General features: G+C 36.9%; 1 protein-coding gene across 2 annotated transcripts in view; it reads right to left on the bottom strand.

Moving 5' to 3' along the window:
- Nucleotides 1–1,583: 1,583 nt before the first annotated feature.
- LOC139124587 (DNA topoisomerase 2-binding protein 1-A-like) overlaps nucleotides 1,584–21,209 on the bottom strand; it is a 41,225-nt gene continuing 21,599 nt past the window's right edge. The window contains exon 16 of one of the 2 annotated variants that reach the window (XM_070690723.1): nucleotides 1,584–3,334. In XM_070690723.1, the coding sequence (XP_070546824.1) occupies nucleotides 3,258–3,334 (77 nt within the window). In that variant the 3' untranslated portion in view covers nucleotides 1,584–3,257. Of the gene's footprint in view, nucleotides 3,340–21,209 lie in introns of both variants that reach the window. The other variant, XM_070690724.1, reaches the window with a different exon arrangement.

The raw sequence follows: 21,209 nt of genomic DNA, 5'->3' as shown, positions 1-21,209 counted from the left end.
TAATTAAAATTCAGTATTGTAAACAATAAAGGTTGATTGAACTTACATGGTACTTTTTTGAGTCGACTTCTCCTGCTACTAGATGTGTGACATTCTCAGTGAAATCTCATGAGATGATTCCTCCCATCCATTGCTGCTGTTGAATTTCTTGCTGTGAAAGAGAAAAAAACAAATAATTGATTTACTTAACAAATTCTAATACGCATATTTTGGTGTTTTTGTACACTGTTTTACTTTTGTAACTCTCATCCATTGATAAATGTATGATTATTTTTCTGCATTGGAGAATCTGTCAGCTATCAGCTCATTATTTGTCAAAAAAGATACATTGTTAGAAAACCAGCATTCATGAAAGTTTTGACATTATCAGGATATCCACCGGGATTTATGAAGGCAATATTATGAGGTAGAATGCACCTAGGGTACAGATATTTGGATTCTCAAACTCTGACAATACTTTTTTGGCCTACCACTTGCGGGTGTGTTAATTTTGAAGTTTATGGAGTAAATAAAGCTTTCACAGGCTTATTTTTGTGATTTTGTCATTAATGCCAGGATATTTTGTTGATGTTGTTCAAAAAATTAAAGATCATAATCTTTAACAAAATTATAACACTGAGGTTTGCTATAGCTTCAATCTTTTTCTTGTACTCACCATTCAAGACACATCAACTCTAAAGTGGTGCAACACCAACTTCTATAGAGAAATGCCAACTCTGCACACCTGCTTGCCACTTTTTCTTGATTCAAGGGACAAAGTCAGCAATTTTTCATGAATTTTGTTTGATGCAAGATGCTACGAGCGGCCAAAATCCACCACCTTCTTTGTTTGATAAAGATATGTGGCCGAGTTTCGTGCGAGATGCAATACAGCGCACGTGGGAGCTTACCTTGTCGCTTGGTGGCGTCCCTTTAAATTTTATGCCACATTTACAGAAAATCGAACGACACTCAACTCCAACCTAAGCGGCAAAATGTTTGTAGTCGAAAAATGAATGGTCAACTAAATCAGCAAATTTGATGTAATTGTGCAAATGCCTGTGTATGTGCTCGGTACCCGGGGAGGGGTGCATTTTTCCTAAGGGACCGGTCAGTTTCTACAGGAGATCACCCTCTCACTCACTGCACGCAGTATAGGTCACCTCAACGGTTCCTTTGCATCCGGGGTTTTGTTATGATCGAACTTAATTTCGTTTGACATGTTGATAGATACTGAATGAATGGGTGACCATGCATATATTCCACCCCAGTTTTAGACACGATACATGAAACCATCACAAAAATGAATTAATGGTCATGACCATTTATTCATATTTGCGATGGTTTCATTTAATTTGTCTAATACTGAGGTCAAATATATGCATGGTCACTCATTTATTCAGAATCTTTCAACACGTCAAACAATATGAGCAGTATCTTGCATCAAACAAAATTCATGAAAAATTGCCGACTTTGTCCCTTTCATTGATACAGAGACGCATAAACATGACACACATACGCGTACACACACAACACACACACACACATTGGACAGCACATACTTTCAGCAAAAAATGAACAACATACATGCAAGAAACTGCCAATTCACATTAATAATGCAAATAGAAATTTTTATAAGAGTATCACTGATATAATTCCACTTCCATTTAGAAAATATTCAAAATTGTATTAAATTGTATTAAATTTGGTACTGAGGCACAAAAATTCAAAGTCAACAAATTTTCTACAAAAATGAGAAATAATAACTGCTATTCAAAATGGCCTAACAATCTGTACATTATTCTATGATTTTCTAAATATTATTCAAATGACAAATACTGTTCACAAACATTAAAAATATAAATTCCTTTTGTCTGGAAGAAAACAGACCTGACTTTGTTATTCAAGTAGTACACACACATTTGAAGTTTTACAGCAAAATTGTTTGTGCAAGGAAAATAATTTGCATATTGAATTATGTCTCTATAATTTGGAATGATCAATATAAGGAAGAAGACACTTTACAGTTAACAAGTTAAAAAGGATAAGGCGGCAAAGTCTTAACATCTTCTTAGAAAGTCTTGAGATAAATCTTGATTCTTTAAAGTTTTTAAGTATATTAGACCTTTGTACATTACCAAATCTGTATGACCTTTGGTAGAGGTCAAAGTTGATCTGACCATATATGGAAATAGGAATGTACCAAATTATTGCTGGCAACTGTAAAAAGGGGAACAGGGAGACATTATTCTGAATCTGACCTATACAATCACATAATTTACATTGATAGTGTCTTGGCACACATTTTGGCAATGCACAGTTGAAGAGTGCTGAATGTCCTGTACTTTCAAAAGTTACAATATCATCATCAAATGACATTTAATGAATTCAAACCACACCAAATAATAAATTTGTGCATATTTTCTTTCACTGATGGATGAAATTTTGCAGTACTTGCTGGTAAATTCTTTCGATAAAAGTTACAATGATAATTAAATCATGTTTATAATGCAGCTGTCGATACAAAGTGCTGAAATAAAGTCACTTTACTCAAAAGTAGCTTACTGCATTTTCAATATTAGTTTCTGTCTGTTTTAGTAAATTTCTGGCAAACAAATAGAAGGTACAGTTTGCGTGAATTTAACAAAGAAGCAGCTTTCTGCATATCACAGTGATGTCTTGTAACAATTTTCAATGTTTAGTTTCAGTCTCTTTTGGTGAATTTCAGGCAAGCATTAGGTAGTTACAGTTTGTGTGGATTTAACAAAGAAGCTTTTTATCCTTCTGTCTCTCCACCTGTCACCTGCTTTGGCATATGCAACCTTGCAATCGTCTATGTAACAATTTATCCTAGATACAAGGTGACAGGGGTGAAATTGTTGACCCATTCATCAACAGTTCTTTGTAAATAGATTCCAAATCATAATGGTGAAAGATTTGAACATGAAATTGGCAATAAAGCACATATTATTTCAAGTTGTCGAGTGTCAGTAAATTGCTTCAATTTGTAAAATAGGGTTCTTGTTATTTTGGATAAGTGGTAAAAATAATATCTTAATAACATTTAACAATTCACAATTAACTCAAGGGTGTATAAAGGAAACTAAAAAATGTCCTTACACTTTTCACGTTTCCAAAATAAATGATCTGATAATGGTTTCCAATGGAAAGACACCATGTACAACTATCCTGATGTCATCCTAACTTTTTTCTAATTCAACATACAAACTTTCAACTTTTCACTGGAAAAACAATGCCAAATATCAGCAATGACAAGTCTAGTGTCTTCTGCTTCTTTTAGACCCTGGTGTTTCACTCATACATGATTTCCTCTTCATTGGAGTGGAAGGTTCAGCTGCACTGAAACACAAAATACAATGATGAAAGACTAAACAAAACAAAACAAAAATAACGTACATAGATAAACTAGATTCTCAAATTGCTACATAGTAGACATAATTGCTGTATTACATCTTTCCATTACACAATGTGCAGCAAATGTTGTCCTGTTTTTCCTCTGCACTTTTTGTGATTAAACAATGTCTTTCTCGATTTTGTCATAATCAAGGTTGCAGCAATTCTGAAATGACATAATTTGCACAGGTTTCACATCAGCATAAGATATCCTTGAAATGTTCAAACGTTTGAATCAAAGCATTCTGGGATTGATGAAAGATGGACTGGGACAGTGAGCAGATATTGTTAGGGGCCCAAGCCGACCGGCTGGGACCCTATTGTTATTGCTCGAGTTCTACTACTTCCTCTTCTTCCTCTTTTCTTCTTCTTCTTCTGCCGTTTCTTTGTCGACCTAGATCTCTTAAACGGCTGAACGAAAACTTCTCAAATTTGCAGGGCTAATAGGTGTTAATGAGTACTTGTGCACCTGACCCTTGAAATTTTGACTGGTCATGTGACCTGGCGGCCATATTGGATTTTCCAAAAACCTAAAAATGGCTTCTCCAGAAGACCTAGGGGTCTAGTCGATTTGAAATTTTTTGTGTAGCAAGCATGACCTAAGGTCTTTAGAATTTGCAAATAAAATCACATGCAGTCACGTGACCTTGGCCACCATATTAGATTTTCTAAAAAACTCTTGTAATTTTTAAAAGTCTTCTTCTATAGAACCAACGCACTGATTGAATTGAAATTTCACCAGTATGATCTTGAGTGCAATCTCTTTCACGTTTGCAAAAGGCATTTGGATCAGTCACGTGGTTTGGCCGCCATTTTGGATTTTGCGAAAATCGTAATTCCATCTTTAAAAATCTTCTTCTGCTGAACCAATACACTGAGAGAACTAAAATTTTACATGTATCATCCTAAGTGTGATCTTTTTCAAGTTTGCGAAAGGCGTTGTGATCGGTCACGTGGTTTGGCCGCCATATTGGATTTTGCAAAAATCGTAATTTCATCTTTAAAAATCTTCTTCTCTAGAACCAACACACTGAGTTGACTGAAATTTGACATGTAACATCATTAGTGTGATCTCTTTCAAGTTTGTGAAAGGCATTTGGATCGGTCACATGGTTTGGCCGCCATATTGGATTTTGCGAAAATTGTAATTTCACCTTTAAAAATCTTCTTCTCTAGAACCAACACACCTAGTTGACTGAAATTTTACATGTATCATCTATAGTAATATCTCTTTCAAGTTTGTGAAAGGCATTTGGATAGGTCACATGGTTTTGCCGCCATATTTGATTTTGCAGAACTCGTTATTTAATCTTTAAAAATATTCTTCTCCAGAACCATACACAGATTGAACTAAAATTTTACACTCATGGTAGTCTAGTGGTAGTTCTTTAAAAATTCTGTAAGGCATTTGGGTCAGTCAGGAGGTTTGTTCCCCGTATTGGATATAGCGAAAATGGCAATGTAATCATTAAAAATTTTCCTCTCAAAAACCACCACACAGATTTAACTGAAATGTTACTCATATCTTTCTTAGTGCGAGCACTTTCAAGCTTGTGAAAGGCATTCGGATCGGTTAAGTCGCCCCAATGTTCATAAGGCTGCAGTTTTAAACCTCATCAGTCAGAAGATCGATCAGTGATGTATGTTATATTGTACACTTGAAAGTCAAAGACGGAACAACAGACTGCAATGCCCGCTGTCAAATTCAGCTAGCAGTCGCACGAACCCTAATCTCGGCCCCTTGGTTATAGCAACTTCAACGCCCAGGATTTGTACGCCAGAATGACGTTGTCAAGTATACTGCCACGGAAGTACTTAGAGAGTGTGCAACTAGCTTTAAGGGGTGGCCGACTGCTGTGATTGACTGAATAAGAGCGGGACAAGGTCCTGCCAGGGCACAATTACTGGGATCTACTCACAGCTGTTATGTGAGTGTCAAGGATAATAAATGAAGCTATTCAGGTAATTTTATATGTTGGTGTTTGAATGTATGCTCACGTGTTATTACGAATACAAAAGAAAGATACATGACAATGCATGGAGTGGCCCTGGTGTGTTGTGTAACTGAGAGCATGTAGCTGATAAAAATGTAAACAAGACCACATCAAGTGCAGCTGTTAATGTCGTAAAAATCGCTGATACACATACATTAAAACAACACCTTGTTTAATGAAGTTCTGCAGCTTGATCGAATTTCACTGTAATTGCCTTGTGCCATTTGCACGCCCGGTCTGTGAAATTGCCCAAATGTACCCGATATTTATCAGCGATTTGGGGACTCTAATATCGATAGTAGACGATACTACAATGAAATGCCCTGAGCCTTGGTACGCCGGATGTGTGAAACCTCCGATATTTACCCGATATTTATCGACGATTTAGGGACTCTAATTTCGATACTTATATAGATACTAGACGCTAGTAGAATGACTTTGCCCTGTGCTTTGGTACGCTCCCGGGGTACGCCAGATCTGTGAAATCGCCGATATTTACTCGATATTTATCGGCAGTTTGGGAACTCTAATATCACTTAAGTAAACGGTACTAGAATGACTTGCCCTGTGCCTCAGCACGCAAGGTCTGTGAAATCGCCGATATTTACCAGATAGTTATCAGCGATTCGGGGACTCTAATATCGGTACTAGACGATACTAGATTTTGTCAAATCGCGGGTAAATATCCGATATATATCGGACATTTCACCACCTTACAGCTCTCGTCAAACCCGACTTCCAAGGACTGACTCTAGCTTTATACTATACGATACAAGATTCTGTCAAATCGCGGGTAAATATCCGAAATCGATATATCGAGATTTCAATACCTTACAGGCTTGGTCAAACCCGACTTCCAAGGACTGACTCTAAGCTTCGATACTAGACGATAAGATTCTGTCAAATCCTGGGTAAATATCCGGTATATATCGGAGATTTCACCACCTTACAGTTCTGGTCAAACCCGACTTCCAAGGACTGACTCTAGCTTCGATACTATGTGATACTTGATTTTGTCAAAGCGTGGGTGAATATCCGATATATATACCGGAGTTTCACAACTTTATGTATCTAGCCGAGCAAATCTAACTTATATATTGTATAGTCTAGTAGCTGTAAATTTCGGATATCATATAAAAGTGCAATGTCAGGATGTCCTCGTGATTCTGGGATAAACTTCTTTGTATAGCGCTCACCCGGCCTATCGCGTTCACGACACTCAGGCGTCTCACATCGCCTTCACCCCACTAAAACATTCACAAATCACAGATTTGAACCAAGTGTACGATGCGGCTAGCAGGCAGCTGCAATTACAAACTACAAATAGTTTATTGATTGTTGTCTGTTGGGAAGGAAACTAGGTTTAAAATGGCTGCTGTCACTCCCCCCCCCCCGGTAAACTGGTTAATCAAAGCTAGACGCTCTTGGTTCTAGGTCTTAATAGGTGATAAATCATTTGTTTGCCGTTCCCGTGCGGGTAGGATTTTGGACGAAATTTGAAAAAGAAACATAAATCGCCTACTCCAAAATAAGGCGCGTTGTGCCCTGTCTTTGTTCGCAATGAAGCAGCAGTGTACTTAAATGTCGCAAAAACGTAAATGTCATACAACGTGTTGAGCGGTCTCAGTCAGAAAAATGTAACAACTTAGCCGGCTATTGAACCACTCTTTTCGGGAGTGGAGATTTAGCCGAGTGGTTCTGTCTGTGGCCTCTCAGCTAGGCGACTGATGCCGTATGTTGTGGGTTCGAATGCGATTGAAAACTATCCTTATACAAAAGTTTCAGTACAAATCAGATTATCTATCGTAAAGGGGTTAATCAACCGCTGTTCGTAATATATACATGGAAACGAATACAGTTTGAAAGAGTAACCAATTTTCAAAAATGTCTCCCAACGTCGCCCGTCAAAGTAACTCAATGAAAATGCAATCCTTTGTTGATCTATGTGTATCGATTGAATAACTCGATTTACATTGGTCACGAACACATAAGTATGCGAAAATGGGAATATTTTGAACTGCAGGTGCTTGACCTGTCACTGCCGATACTGAAACATTGAGGTGACGATCGCACAACGCGTCGTCAAACAGACAGCTTGAAGGTTGGCAAATTACGACCCACAATGCTCTCTTGCTGCCATGATGTTGTAGTGACGGTAGTTTTTGTAAGTAAACGGCGACCTGCGGCCGCCCGCCTCGAACGACTATCCAAGCAACGTTACGATAACCTGTGCTAGTTACGAGGTTAACGATGACCGCAGTTCCCGAACTTGGCCTTGCACAGCATTAAAACAAAGGCCGAAATTAGGGTCATCGTGAAATGTACATTTGTTTGTCCAATGCTTGAACTTTTCAAATGACATTGCAGTATTGCACTCTGTACAAGTGAGAAGAAGACCTGGCCAGCGTTTAGCTGAAGATGTATACGAGGTCTATGACAGTTAAATACTGATGACTCAGCAAAAGTCAGGCTCAAGTGGGCAGAGTTCTGATTTTGTGCTGTGTATAACTTACTATATGGGAATCATCAACTTTCCCCACACAAGCATTCCATTCTTGAGTTAAGTATTTGTGTGACATGCACTGCAAACAGACCACAATTTGTTCATAAAACTTCAGGTGATCAATAATTTGCTGTACCTATTTATCAGCATAGGCCACAAGTTTCACTATAGAATGCTATGTCTAACTTGATATATGCATTTTTTATTAGTATACAGAGTAAAAGATGCTCTATTGCAATTTTAAATTCAGACTTTATAAAAACACAAAGTCAACACAATATCAGCATTTTGTTTGGTAAAGTCACCATATATCATGACTTCTTGTTTATTAACTTTGTTACCAGCGATACATCCTTATCGTACAGATATGTCTACACTTTGAATACATCTATTTATCTATCTATCTATCTAGAAAATTTGTATAGCGCCTAATATCCAAAGTTAAACAATATTCACTGGTGCTTAGAGTTACAATGAAAATGCTCTCTGGAAGGTGTAAGTTTTTAAGCGTCTGTTGACAATGTTGACATACATAATGATACAAAGGAAATAACAGGACTACAATGAGAAAAATATTTACAAAAACAACATTTTCCTGTTTGGGACTTGACTACATACAACTTAACAACAACATACAGACCCGCCAAAAAAAATTCATGCACCCAAGTCCACCTTCTCTCAACCAGTTTCAGCTGTAAAAATGTGTTGACAATAACAAATACCGAACAATGAATAAACAATGGCAACATTTAAGTATTGAGGTCATGTGACTGTCATAATGGGTATGTCAATCCAGTGGCTGGATGGCCTGTCATGCTGGCTTGCAATAGTATCAACAGCTGTCAGACTCACATCTTGTTGACAATGTCCCAAAGAAGTAACTACATGTACAGTTGCACAGGTCATCAACGCTGAATACACCGCTGACTATTGCACGAGAATGTTGTTCCAAGTTGGTGATGTCATTAATGGGTATGTCCATGCCTTTGTTGGATGACCTCGGATAGAAAGCTTGGCATAATATCTACATGATTCTAGCCAACATCTTGTTACACATGTTCCCACGAAGTATCTATACAGTTGTACAGGTCATCAGCGTCGAGTATTGGATGAGATTGTAGTTCCAAATAGATGATGGCAATAATGGGTACCTCAATCCTTTGCTGGATGAACTGTTATAGCCAGCTTGGCACAGTATCAACAAGTGTCTTGTTGGAAATGTTCCTATGAGGTATCTATGTGGTTGTACAAGTCATCAATGTTCACTATATGATGAGAATGTACGTGTACAGATTCAAACCTGCACCCTGCTGTGTCAAATGCACGGTACAATGTACAATGAAGAGTCTGTATTGTGGAGGGTCTCACAAATCTCAGTGGTGATGGTTGTATTTCTTTCTGAAGTATATGTAAATACTTCCAACAATTCCAACACCTGCAACTGACAAACATCCTCAAATGATGACGCTACCACAGTCAAACTTCAAAGTAGGAGTGAACAAGTGTTTTTCATACTCCTCATCAGGTTGACATTGCACATACACTTTCCTGCTACTTTGCAATACTGTATATTTCTACTTATTAATTTAAACCATCAAGACCATAGAGCCTGGTGTCCAGATTACATGATGTCCTGCAAATTGAAATCATGCTGTGGTATGCCAGAATTGCAATTTTGACTCTTTTTGTCAACACATCTACAAAGGGTAGCTCCTCTGTACTTGTTTTTTTTTGCGGTGCAGAATTGTTTTTGGCGGGTTTGTACATACATACATACTTTATATACTCAATGCATATGCACATTTCCATACATACATACATTCCTACATATATACATACATTCAATCCTCAATACATACATACAAACAATGAAACATACATACACTCACATACATTCATAGATACATGCATACATATAAATACAGACCTATATAAACATGCATAAATAAATAAATACATACAGTATAAGATTGCACCAATGTTCTAACAGTATACTATGTGTTTACACAAAAAAGTACATTAAGAAAATATTGCATTTCAAGACAAAAGTCATAACTGTATCAATATACACTATATTAGTGACACATTACAAATAAATGACAATATTTGTTACACTGATACATGTACTTAAATCACACATTTTACATGTCTGCCATTATAGTTTGTTGGTTAGCAGCATGCATTTGAATCAAATATGGCCATGCTTGTACAAAATCTTTTTTTTTGAACTAAGTATGTCTATTGAACCTGGTGGAAAACTACTTAATGGTTATTCCTTTGACCACACTTCAAGGCAGAAGGTGACATAACTCTGCTCAATGGTTGCCAGCAACCCTAACTGACTGATGAAAACACTATATCCAGGGTACATTAACAAGTGATTGCAATTCCAACACATTTGTCATCAATGTTTACTCAAAATTGTAATTTTTGCATCTATGTTGACATGATGCACCTAGACATTATGCATAAAATACAATGGTTGCAAACAACAATATAGCACATGCACAGTGTTGATAACCCTCCCTTTATCACCCCACCCCAAAATAACAACCCCCCCCCCAAAGGAAACAAAAAAAAATCAAATGAGGGCCCGTCACACCAAACACCCTCTGCCTCATTGACAATTCTGGTGGCAGCATTTTCTTGACAGACAATATTGGCAATTTTACTGTAAAGATATGAATATTGAAGCTTTAAATTTTCATACAAATAGCTTCATGAAAACTGAAGTATCTCGGTACGACTTCTACTGACAAACTTTCCAGGTTCTTCACATATACATGGTCAATAAGAGTTCCTGCTTCTGTAGTTGGACTGCTGACATACTGCTTAAAACTATAATTTGTCATTAACTTCATTGTTGGTGATGAACTGTAAATGTTTTCATTAAAATCACCCATTATCATTAATCCACCTTGATACTTTTCCATCTCTTCAATCAATAGAAGTAAGTTCATCCTGAATAAATCAGCACGGTATGATGGTGGTCTGTACACAACAACAACTCTGATATTCACATCTTTGACATCAAATGCTATGTACTCAAGGTTACAAATGGGTAAATCCAGCACATCAAATGAATTTGATTTTTTTCCATAGAATCCAACTCCTCCATTGTTTTTTAACTTCATCATTCGAGTATTGTCATTCAATTCATTATAGGACCTTGATCTTGGCCGGTGATTAAATATATATCCTTTCAGCTGTACACCAGACTCATTGTGTTCTTCAGGTAACCAGGTTTCTGTTAAACAAATAAAATCAGAGTGTAAAAATGTTCTATCCATACAAATGTCTTCCATATGTGACTGTAGACCTTGAATGTTATGCATCATAATAGACAATCTGTAACGTCTTTCAGATATCTCAGGAGCATTAGTAATAAACTTAGGCATTTCTTCAAGTGCACTTTGAACCTTTTCATTACAATATATTGACGAAGCTTTAAATCCATCAATGATAAGACCATCTAACGGTGTAACTCGACTTAATGCAACATATGCTTGCCCTGGTGCAAATATCTTTTTTAGGCTAATGACTGCTTTATCAATTGTCAAACCCTGCACTTTATGGATGGTACAAGCCCAAGCTAATTTTAAGGGAAACTGCTTCCTAATAGCACCATTTTTTCCCTACTGAGAGCTCTTGAGGCTCAATACACATGTGCTGTTCGTTGGTATGTCAACAGTATGAGGCATTTTTCTTTTCAGATTTTTCCCAACATTTACGTTTTCAAATATTACATGGACAGATGATGGGAACTTTTTGTCATCTTTAAAAGAAATATGGCAAACTGTCCCAAATACACCATTAACTAAGCCATCAGCTACATCTATATTTTGTGTAAGTTGTACTCTTGCACCAACAGCTAGAGTAAGAGTCTGTGCCAACACTTTCCTGTACACTTTATTGTGACCTCCCTCTTTTCGTTCCATTTTACCAGTTCTAGAATTCCTACTGAAGTTCTGTGCCTCAATTCACACACGATCAGAACAATATGAATGAAGCATCCTAATATTCCAAGCATCAACTTCTGCATTTGTACCACAAATGAATATTCCATCAGATGGTTCGCCAGTCTCACGGCTCTGCAGCATTTTCATATCATTGGAATTCAATGTGTCCCCTTTCTTATGAACTCTTAATCGATTCAGTGCCTCGGCAAATTCATAACTCTTTTGTCTCATAATTTCAGTCAGTTCAACAATACGGAAGTTATCTTTCCATAAACTGATTGCCTCATTTCCTATGCATAATGGACTCCCTTTCACTGGTGGAAGTTGATAAAAGTCACCTAAAGCAATGACACTGGTATTTCCAAATGGTGAATGGTCAGATGTTTGCTTAATTTGTCTTAATCTTCCATGAACATAATGAAGTAACTTGCAGTCTACAATGGAAATCTCATCAATAATTAAAATTTGAAGATTTCCATATTTGCAACGAAGAGTATTCATCTTTTCCTCATGCAGTGGCTGATATGGTAACCTAGATTCAACTGCTATTGAGAATGCATTGTGAATTGTTGTACCTTGTATATTAAATGCTGCAACACCTGTCGGAGCAGTTAATAGAACAGAAATGTCATCAGGCTTTGGCAACAAATGTGCCAATATTCTTGTTGCTTCATAATAGATGGTTTTAATCAAATGACTCTTACCAGTGCCAGCACCACCACTGACAAAAACATGAAATGGTTCTGGATTTTTGCCATTGCATTTGTCCAGGCACCATTGTCTGACTTTGTAAAATACTTGTGACTGCTTCACATTCAATGACCTCAATAATACTTTTGCCTCAACTTTCGATATGAGTGACGTGCACACTTCAACACGACAGTCACCTTGTGGCTTTTGCACCAAGTCTGGAATATGTCCATCATCATCATCATTACACTCATCATCAGATTTGTCTCTAGTTGCTTCCATACATTCTAATCTTTCTAATTCGGTTTCAGGGCATATTGCAGCCCATGCATCCTCTAGAGGGCCATTCACATCAAGTAAATCGGCAGCAAGGTCAATGGCATCAGCATCTTTCTCAAACAGTGATTTGTTTCTATTGACTATAACAGATAACTTTTCAACAGCACTAGACCCACATTTTACTGCACCACTTTTGTAAAAATCTTCATATAATTCAAAACCAACTGGTTTGAGTTGAGAATCAAAATGATATGGTAAGAAAAGTTGCAGTATGCTTTGATAATACTTTTCTGGATATTTGGTCTCAGAAAATCTAGGATATCTAATTACAGCTGCTTCAGTCCTCCACCTTTTTTGCATATAACCAAGACCATTGTGCAACTTCACGATTGGATTTCGACGTCTGTCATCATTCACACCTGTAATTTGTGTGTTTGGAACCACTCTATATTCTGAACAGAAAGTGGCAAGACACATGTTGTCAAACTCTGCTCCCTTTGGTCTACATTTGTATTTGTCAACAAGACTACTCATCCATATATCATTTTCATCAATTTCACCTTCTTTACTTTTCTTTTGTATGACACTGAAGGGTAAAGTCATCTTGATAGGATTGTCCCCAACTGGAATGAACTGTACCTTTCTTGATGCTTGTTTTAGTTTCAAATTACAAACTCTGTACGCAGCTTCTTGTGCACTCACTTCCCTATTGTGTAGATAAACACTACCTAGCTGCTTTAAAGCAGCCTTGGCATCCATATTGCCTCCCTTGCACGCCTCTCTCTGTGCATGTTCCAACAATAAACCCATTTCTCTCTCTGCTTTAGAGATATATGACACAATGTACACAACACAGGAATATGCATCCACAACAAACTGAATATCCATGTTTGCATTCCAGCAACGTAGGAGATCAGCATTGTATTGATTTACCCAAGCTGCATCAAGCTCACGTTTTAAAACACCACTTGTTTTCTTTGACAGTACACTATATGCTGTCTCAAACACCTCCTGAGAAATACCAGCATTTTCAAATAAAGATGTGACACTATCAAATTGCTTTTCCTTGTCAGAAATCAACTTCCACACTTTCTCCAAAATATTCTTGGCCATTTCTTTGTTCATTCCCATATCATGAATATTTGATTGTGGTACCTCATTGCTGTCATATTGTTGTGGTATCTCATTGTTGTCATATTCGTTCATGTTGGCTGATGAATGCACATTTGAATCTTCACTTTTTTGTAACACAGTTTTATCATCCCCACCAGAGTGACATACAAATGTTCCTTTGGAAACTGGACGTGGAAAGTTAAATCGGCAGGTGCTACCTTTTTTCAGGCACGGCTTTGAATGTCTTAACACTATGTTTTTGAACTTTGTTGACAATTTCATGCAATTCTTCATCTTCTTCTGGTGACGGCATTTCACAAGTTACATATCTATCAACAAATTCAACAACATCTTCATCAGAATCTTTGTCAACTTTTGGGGCATTTTCAACCCAAAATAAACAGTGAGTATGAGGTGATCCACGTTGTTGAAACTCAACACGATAAAAATAATCTTTTATATTTCCAATTGGGTTAGCAGGTGACATAATGACCTGATTCAGAAACAACGGAATCTATGATCAAACATTCTTGCTGCAGTGACAGGGTTTCTCCTTAAGATACCACTTTCTCAGACCAATCAAGATCATCAGCCTCACGTATATCACCCTCCTCACATAGTATCGTTTCAACAACTTCTTTCCATCTCATGTCAGCAGCTGAGAATGAACAAAACCATGTTGGGATACCCAATTGTCTCAACATAGCAAATAAGTCTTTTTGAGTTGCTTGCCAGTAAGGTGGTGTTCCCCTAATAGGTTTCAAAAATTTGTAGCCCTCATCACACTTCAAATTTCCCTGAGAGATTCTCTATCTTTCAGTACATCTGATGTTACCTTTTTACCACAAGCATGTCCTGTTCCTTTCCTTAAAGCAATAGACACATTTGATACCACTTGCTCAACTTCAGACAGGTACTGGGCATAAAATATATAATCAGTGTTTTGTGAGAATCTGTTGCTAGCATTCATCAAACGACCTTGCAAATATCTCCCTAATGTTATTCTAACCTGTCTGTCATCATGCAATGTTGGCATTCCAGTTGGATACAACACTGGAAAACATTTAGCTTCATTACATACATCCATGAGTAGTCTTACAGGAGCATTGTCCTCTGCAGGAGCGACACAAACTATGTCATCAAAGCGATAATCAAGAATATCTTGACCAATGTTTACTGGTTGAAAACATGTATCCATGAACATTCCATGTACATTTTGTTCATCATCACTGTCATCATCTGTATTTGATGACTTTTCATCATCTTCAACATCTTCTGTACTGTTACCAGTCTTTTCAAGACTATTTTCCCAACTTGCATTATATTTTACATCTTGGTACCAAATGTTGTGTTTCTTAAGGTACTCCAAAGCATTCTTCACGCGACCTTTGTTCACAAATTGATACTGATAATAACCTTTGTAGGTCAGTTTTCGCTTTAGTTTAACCCTTATCATTTGATCATCTGATTCACCACGAGGTAGAATACTTGTAGCCTTTTCTATATTAGACGGAACACAAGTAACTGGCCCATGAACACCATTCTGTCCACCTTTTGGCAATGCCAATATCTTCATAAATGGGATGAGCAATGCAATCAGGTGTTGCTCTAAAGCATTGAGACATTTTAATTCATCAGGGATTGGTTTGACATCAAGGTTGTTCACAACAGCTTGAACTGGCATTTTTCCTCGTAAAAGTTCATTGTGGCATGTATAGCAAATCCACATCCTACCAGCCGCACTTTTAACAAGAGGGCACATAGCTTTGCACATAGTAGTACATTTATGCACATGATCTTGCGTTATACATTTATCAGCCATAATTTGACTGCATTCACTTTTGCTAGCATAAGATTCTTTCTTACAAATAAGCACTTGCTTTCTAAACAGTCGTCGATGGCAAACTGCACAAACGCAATTTGGTCCTTCTGAGGTTTCATTTCTGAAAGCATCAATAATACGTTCTATATTTCGAAGCTCATCCTGTTTCTGTATTCTACAATATTTGTGTCTCTCTAAAATATGCTGCTTGTAATCAGAATCACTCCTATATCTTTCTACAAACCGTGCTTTCTCTGCCTCTCTGAACTCTTGATTTTCATGGTATTTACCAACAAAATGTATTTTCTTAGCTTCTCTAAAGTCAGCATTGTCATGATACCTTTGTGAAAATTTTGCTATCTTAGCTTTTCTGAGCTCAGGGTTCTCATGATATTTTTCTACATTTTTTGCATTCTTAGCTTGTCTGAATTGTGGGTTTCCATGATATTTTTGTGCATATCCTGCAATCTTTGCTTCTCTAAACTTGGCGCTTTCATGATATTTTTGTGACACTTTGGCAATTTTAGCTTCTCTGAAGTGTGGGTTTTCATGATATTTTTTTACAATTTTTGCATTCCTAGCTTCTCTAAATCCTGAATTACCATGATATTTTTGTGAAAATTCTGCAATCTTTGCTTCTCTAAATTCAACGCTTTCATGGTATTTTTGTGAAACTTTGGCAATTTTAGCTTTCCTGAACTCTGTGCTTGCATGATATTTTTCCACAGTTTTTGCATTCTTAGCTTCTCTAAATTGTTGGTCTCCATGATATTTTTGTGCAAATTCTGCAATCTTCGCTTCTCTAAACTCAGCGTTTTCATGATACTTTTGTGACAGTTTCGCAATCTTCACTTCTCTGAACTCGGCACTATCATGGTATTTTCGTGAGGAGCTTGCAATCTTGCCCTCTCTGAACTCCATATTTTGATGATATTTCTCAACAAATTTCATCTTTTTGGCATGTCTATAATGCATGTCATCATGATATCTCGTCCTATATTGTCTCTTCTTAAGTTGTTGATACATCACATCCTCATGATATTTTCTCATGCTCTGCATTTTCTTTTCCTCTCTAACTTCTGCATTACTATGATACAATGCACGTTGCCTAGCAGCTTTACATATTTTTGCATTTACCTGTCCATCTGTTGTACATGTGTCACTTTTCTGAAACTGATATTGTTGTTGCCTTACTGTCTTACGCAGCCGTGCACCCATACGTTTTCTTTTCTGACTTTGCACATGTGCTTGCTTCTTTGTTCGTTACAGGTTTCAGATATTCTGTCCACATTTTTGTGTTCTATTTCTAAAACATCATTCTCAGGCAGGTTCGATTCATCATCTACCAATTGTGCAGTCCTATGTTCCTTGGTCAAACTAACACTAGCCACATTTAGATCACACATATGTGTCAACTGACATACTATAGAATATGGTGACTTAATGCACTCAACAAATTCATAATGATTCTGATTGAGATGGTTCAGGTATATACCTTCACCTGTATCAATGTTGTTCTTATTAATGAAACTGCACGAAAATTTCAGCCACTCATTTGAGGAATAAGTGTATATATTTTTGCCAACCAATGCTGCAGCAGCCATTATTTCCATTTCTGTTCCCCATACACCACATTCTTGAATTTTTGACTTACTGATGTACTGTGAAACAGAGGTGAATTCCTCTCCCATATAACCATCATATACATCACTATTAAGCAACATGTAATTTACAATAGCCAATCTTATTGTCCTATGATTATCCTCACTTCCACTGATAGCATATGACAATGCTCTGAACAAACAATTGCCATCACCTTGAATTGATTTCAGTGTACATGGCTCTCCAACTTCAATATCATGAACCTTGTCAACAAATCCAACATTACCTTCATACTCTATGTCAAATTTGACACACAACTGTTGGCACACACTTATTGTCAAAGGACAGAATGGGTACTTAGATTCTCTTCTCTTACTTACCCATATTACATCATCATTCTTTGCATCTGGGGTGTTGGTAGTTGCTTTGCTGTAGTAACATTCTTTCCAATGTTTATTTCTTGATCCATCCTCCTTTTCATCTGCACCAGCAATTCTCTGGTCCATTTCAAATTTATCATTAGTTCTCCAGTCCTTTTGCATTTCATGAGAACTGATGCATGACAATATTTCAATCTTTTCACTGTAATTGTTACACTTTTGTTCATGTTCATCAACTATTACATCATCACAAATGCCATTTGCATGTACATGTTCCCTACAGTCATCAACAATGTTTGAAACACTATATACCATCTCATCATTACAGATTTGATTGCATGTTTGTTCCTCATGCACTTCATGACATGTCTCATCATTTCCAACTTCATTTAATGTCTCATCCTTTAGGCATTGCTTATATGTCTGATCCTTATGGATTTCTGTACATGTTAGGTCCTTACACATTTGTTTCAATTTCTTATCCTTATGGATATTGGTCCTGTTTTCAAAAAGGTCAGGATCCTGCAAAGTTTTTGTCCTGTTTTGGAAAAGGTCAGGATCCTCTCTGAGTTTGGTCCTGTTTTGAAAAAGGTCAGGATCCTGTATGGTTTTCGTCCTGTTTCGAAAAAGGTCAGGATCCTCTATGAGTTGGGTCCTGTTTTGGAAAAGGTCAGGATCCTCTATGGATACGATCCTGTTGTTTGAGAGGGCAGGATCCTCTTTCTTCCAGCTTCTTTTCTTCTTCCAATACTTAGTGCGGGGCATCTACAATATACAAAGCATGTACCTTGAATTTCATTACTAACTCCTTTGAAAACAGACATGAGAACTTCATTTCAACAGTGTGTTCACCTAACCATACATCACATACATAGTATCTACAAAGTATGTACTTACATATACACCACTTACACATGAAGTCATATGTCAACCACACACACAGAGATACGGCATGTGTATATAAACATACACATTTGTATGCATAACTATAATCACAAATGCATGAATACATATATACATACATACATGTACATCCTTTCATGCATCTATAATGCATGCACGCTAGAAAATACACACATCCATGATTGCACACATACATGTATACATAATGGTATATATGTTCATATATGTACATTCATGCATACATTTCAATATTCATACACACATATACATATTATCATCATCCATCCTTTCATACATACCTGCATACATACATATAGGCAGCGTTCATGCATGCATGCACACACACCTATATACCTACATAAATAGAAACATAAATCCAATGTACACTGCTCTACAAATTTTATTAAGTAAACCAATGTACTTGTGATTTTTCTACTAAACACTTCTGCCTCCTAGACAAATACACAATGTTCAATTTTTCTTTACATGTATTGCTTATTGAAGACTGACATCTCTTCTTAACATTGAAAATGTTTCTTTGTTTTCAACAATGCATGCTACCCCTTCTTCAACATGCACTGTGAATACTCTGCAAATTGCAATATTTTGGGCATACATAACAGAAACAACAACACATACAGGCAGTTGAAACTTGTGTAGTGCACATGTCTTCATTTTTAATACAGCTAAATTTTCAGAACAAGCATATTTTACATGACCAAAAGATGTTTGTGGTGGTTGCAAACTATTCTGTTCACCATGTAAGTATACTTTGTTGGTGTCTGAATGTCCTTGTCCCCTGCCTAATCATTTCAAACTTTTGTATTCATCTTCACATTACAGTATGTTCCCACACTGGAGTACCTCTCAAGTTTGGACACGTTTGAAAACACCCAACAATGTTGTTCATTCTGTCACATTTGCCTTTGACAATTACTATTTACTCTTCACATTACACTAATACACCTATGCTGTACAGCTACAATACATGGTTTTATCCTCATCAGATTCCCTTACAATATTGCAATCTTCCGATATCAATGACACTTCCAACAGACTATTCAAAGGTCATTGCAAACTGCAGTCAATCTACACTAATTCACCAGTATACCACACATTGATAGTGGTAAGGAAAATATCTTAGCTAGCCCTGATGCTGCTGGTATCTTCACAAATCAATGATTGCATGATATTCTCAAATTCAACAAAAATACCGCAATTATACGGTGTCGCTCAAATTTGATCAGAATTGGTACATACCACTATGGGTACCAAAGATCAACAATAAATGTTGTTTCTATCTGTTCAGTGCAGGAAAATTCTACATTGATGTTATGACAATGATTTCTGCACAGTACAACCAGAAAAACAACAATAACTATTCAAACCAGAAAAACAAGAATGACAAAAGTAATTAAGGTCTGAAATTTTAGGTACTGGAGGTCATTTAGCAACATGCATAGCAGAAAGGCAGCTAGCCCCTCTTAGTTTGACCATAGATGGTCTTCCTCCCCTCTACTGACGGTCTTCCTCCCCTCTACTGTCTATGATTTCAGCAGGTCTGTTAATATGTAACAGTTCATAAACAATGACAGGAAATGACTCAAGTCAGTGGAGTACGCCTTTTTCAATCTGTTTCAGATTTTCGCTTTTTCTTACCTCATTTGCACATTTTTGACACTGATGTGTTCATTTGAACACATTCACATCTCAACCCCTACATCTACCTGTACACCAAATACTGAGACGGTAGCTTTGGCAGTATGGGAGCCTTTATGTGTGACGGACATACATCCGCAACCACCCACAACTATACAGACATAAGAACCACTTAGACTCATCATATAACCTCTTTTTTGTATTTATATATAAAACCAAATATGAGCTCACAAAAAATAACATTTTAGCTACACACATACCATACTACCCATTCATCAGGTCCATATCACACCTACCAAGACTCTTGCTGAAATATATTTTTACCAATAGTCAGTAATTTCAAGAATATTACAACTCTAACACGTGTATTAGGAATCACTATCACAAATATGAACAAACAATTTTCATATCACAAATTAGCCACTCAATACAAACCTTTGAACTAATGTACAGGTGCATGTTTTGTCCGTATAATTCAGGCAAATGAAAAACTACAACATCTTTATCAGTTATCACAAGAATTATTATCTGCATGTGAATAACTCTGATTTCTGTTACACACAAAAGTACCATTTTGACCATTCCTGTATTGAGCAGCGGCCATGACCACTGCCATCACAATCAATTTGTACCTAAGTAACAACTACTTCCATGAATACATGGACAACAGTACAATCTGGCATTCATGTTTTCAATTGTGTCATATCCAGTTTGTTCAGCAAAGGTATGCACCAAATGTAACTTGTCATGTGTCATAATACCAATTTTCAACTTCAGTCAACACATCTACACCATAAGTGTACACATTACTCACAACAGCACACTGGTTAATGACATTACCATGTTAGCACATACAATCATATCACAATAGGGTCTGTTAGCATGCTATTGTCCCTTGAATCAATACATTAT

The sequence above is a fragment of the Ptychodera flava genome, assembly GCF_041260155.1.
Source record: "Ptychodera flava strain L36383 chromosome 23 unlocalized genomic scaffold, AS_Pfla_20210202 Scaffold_24__1_contigs__length_23054250_pilon, whole genome shotgun sequence".
Lineage (NCBI taxonomy): Eukaryota > Metazoa > Hemichordata > Enteropneusta > Ptychoderidae > Ptychodera > Ptychodera flava.
This window is presented reverse-complemented; position numbering and strand designations above follow the sequence as displayed.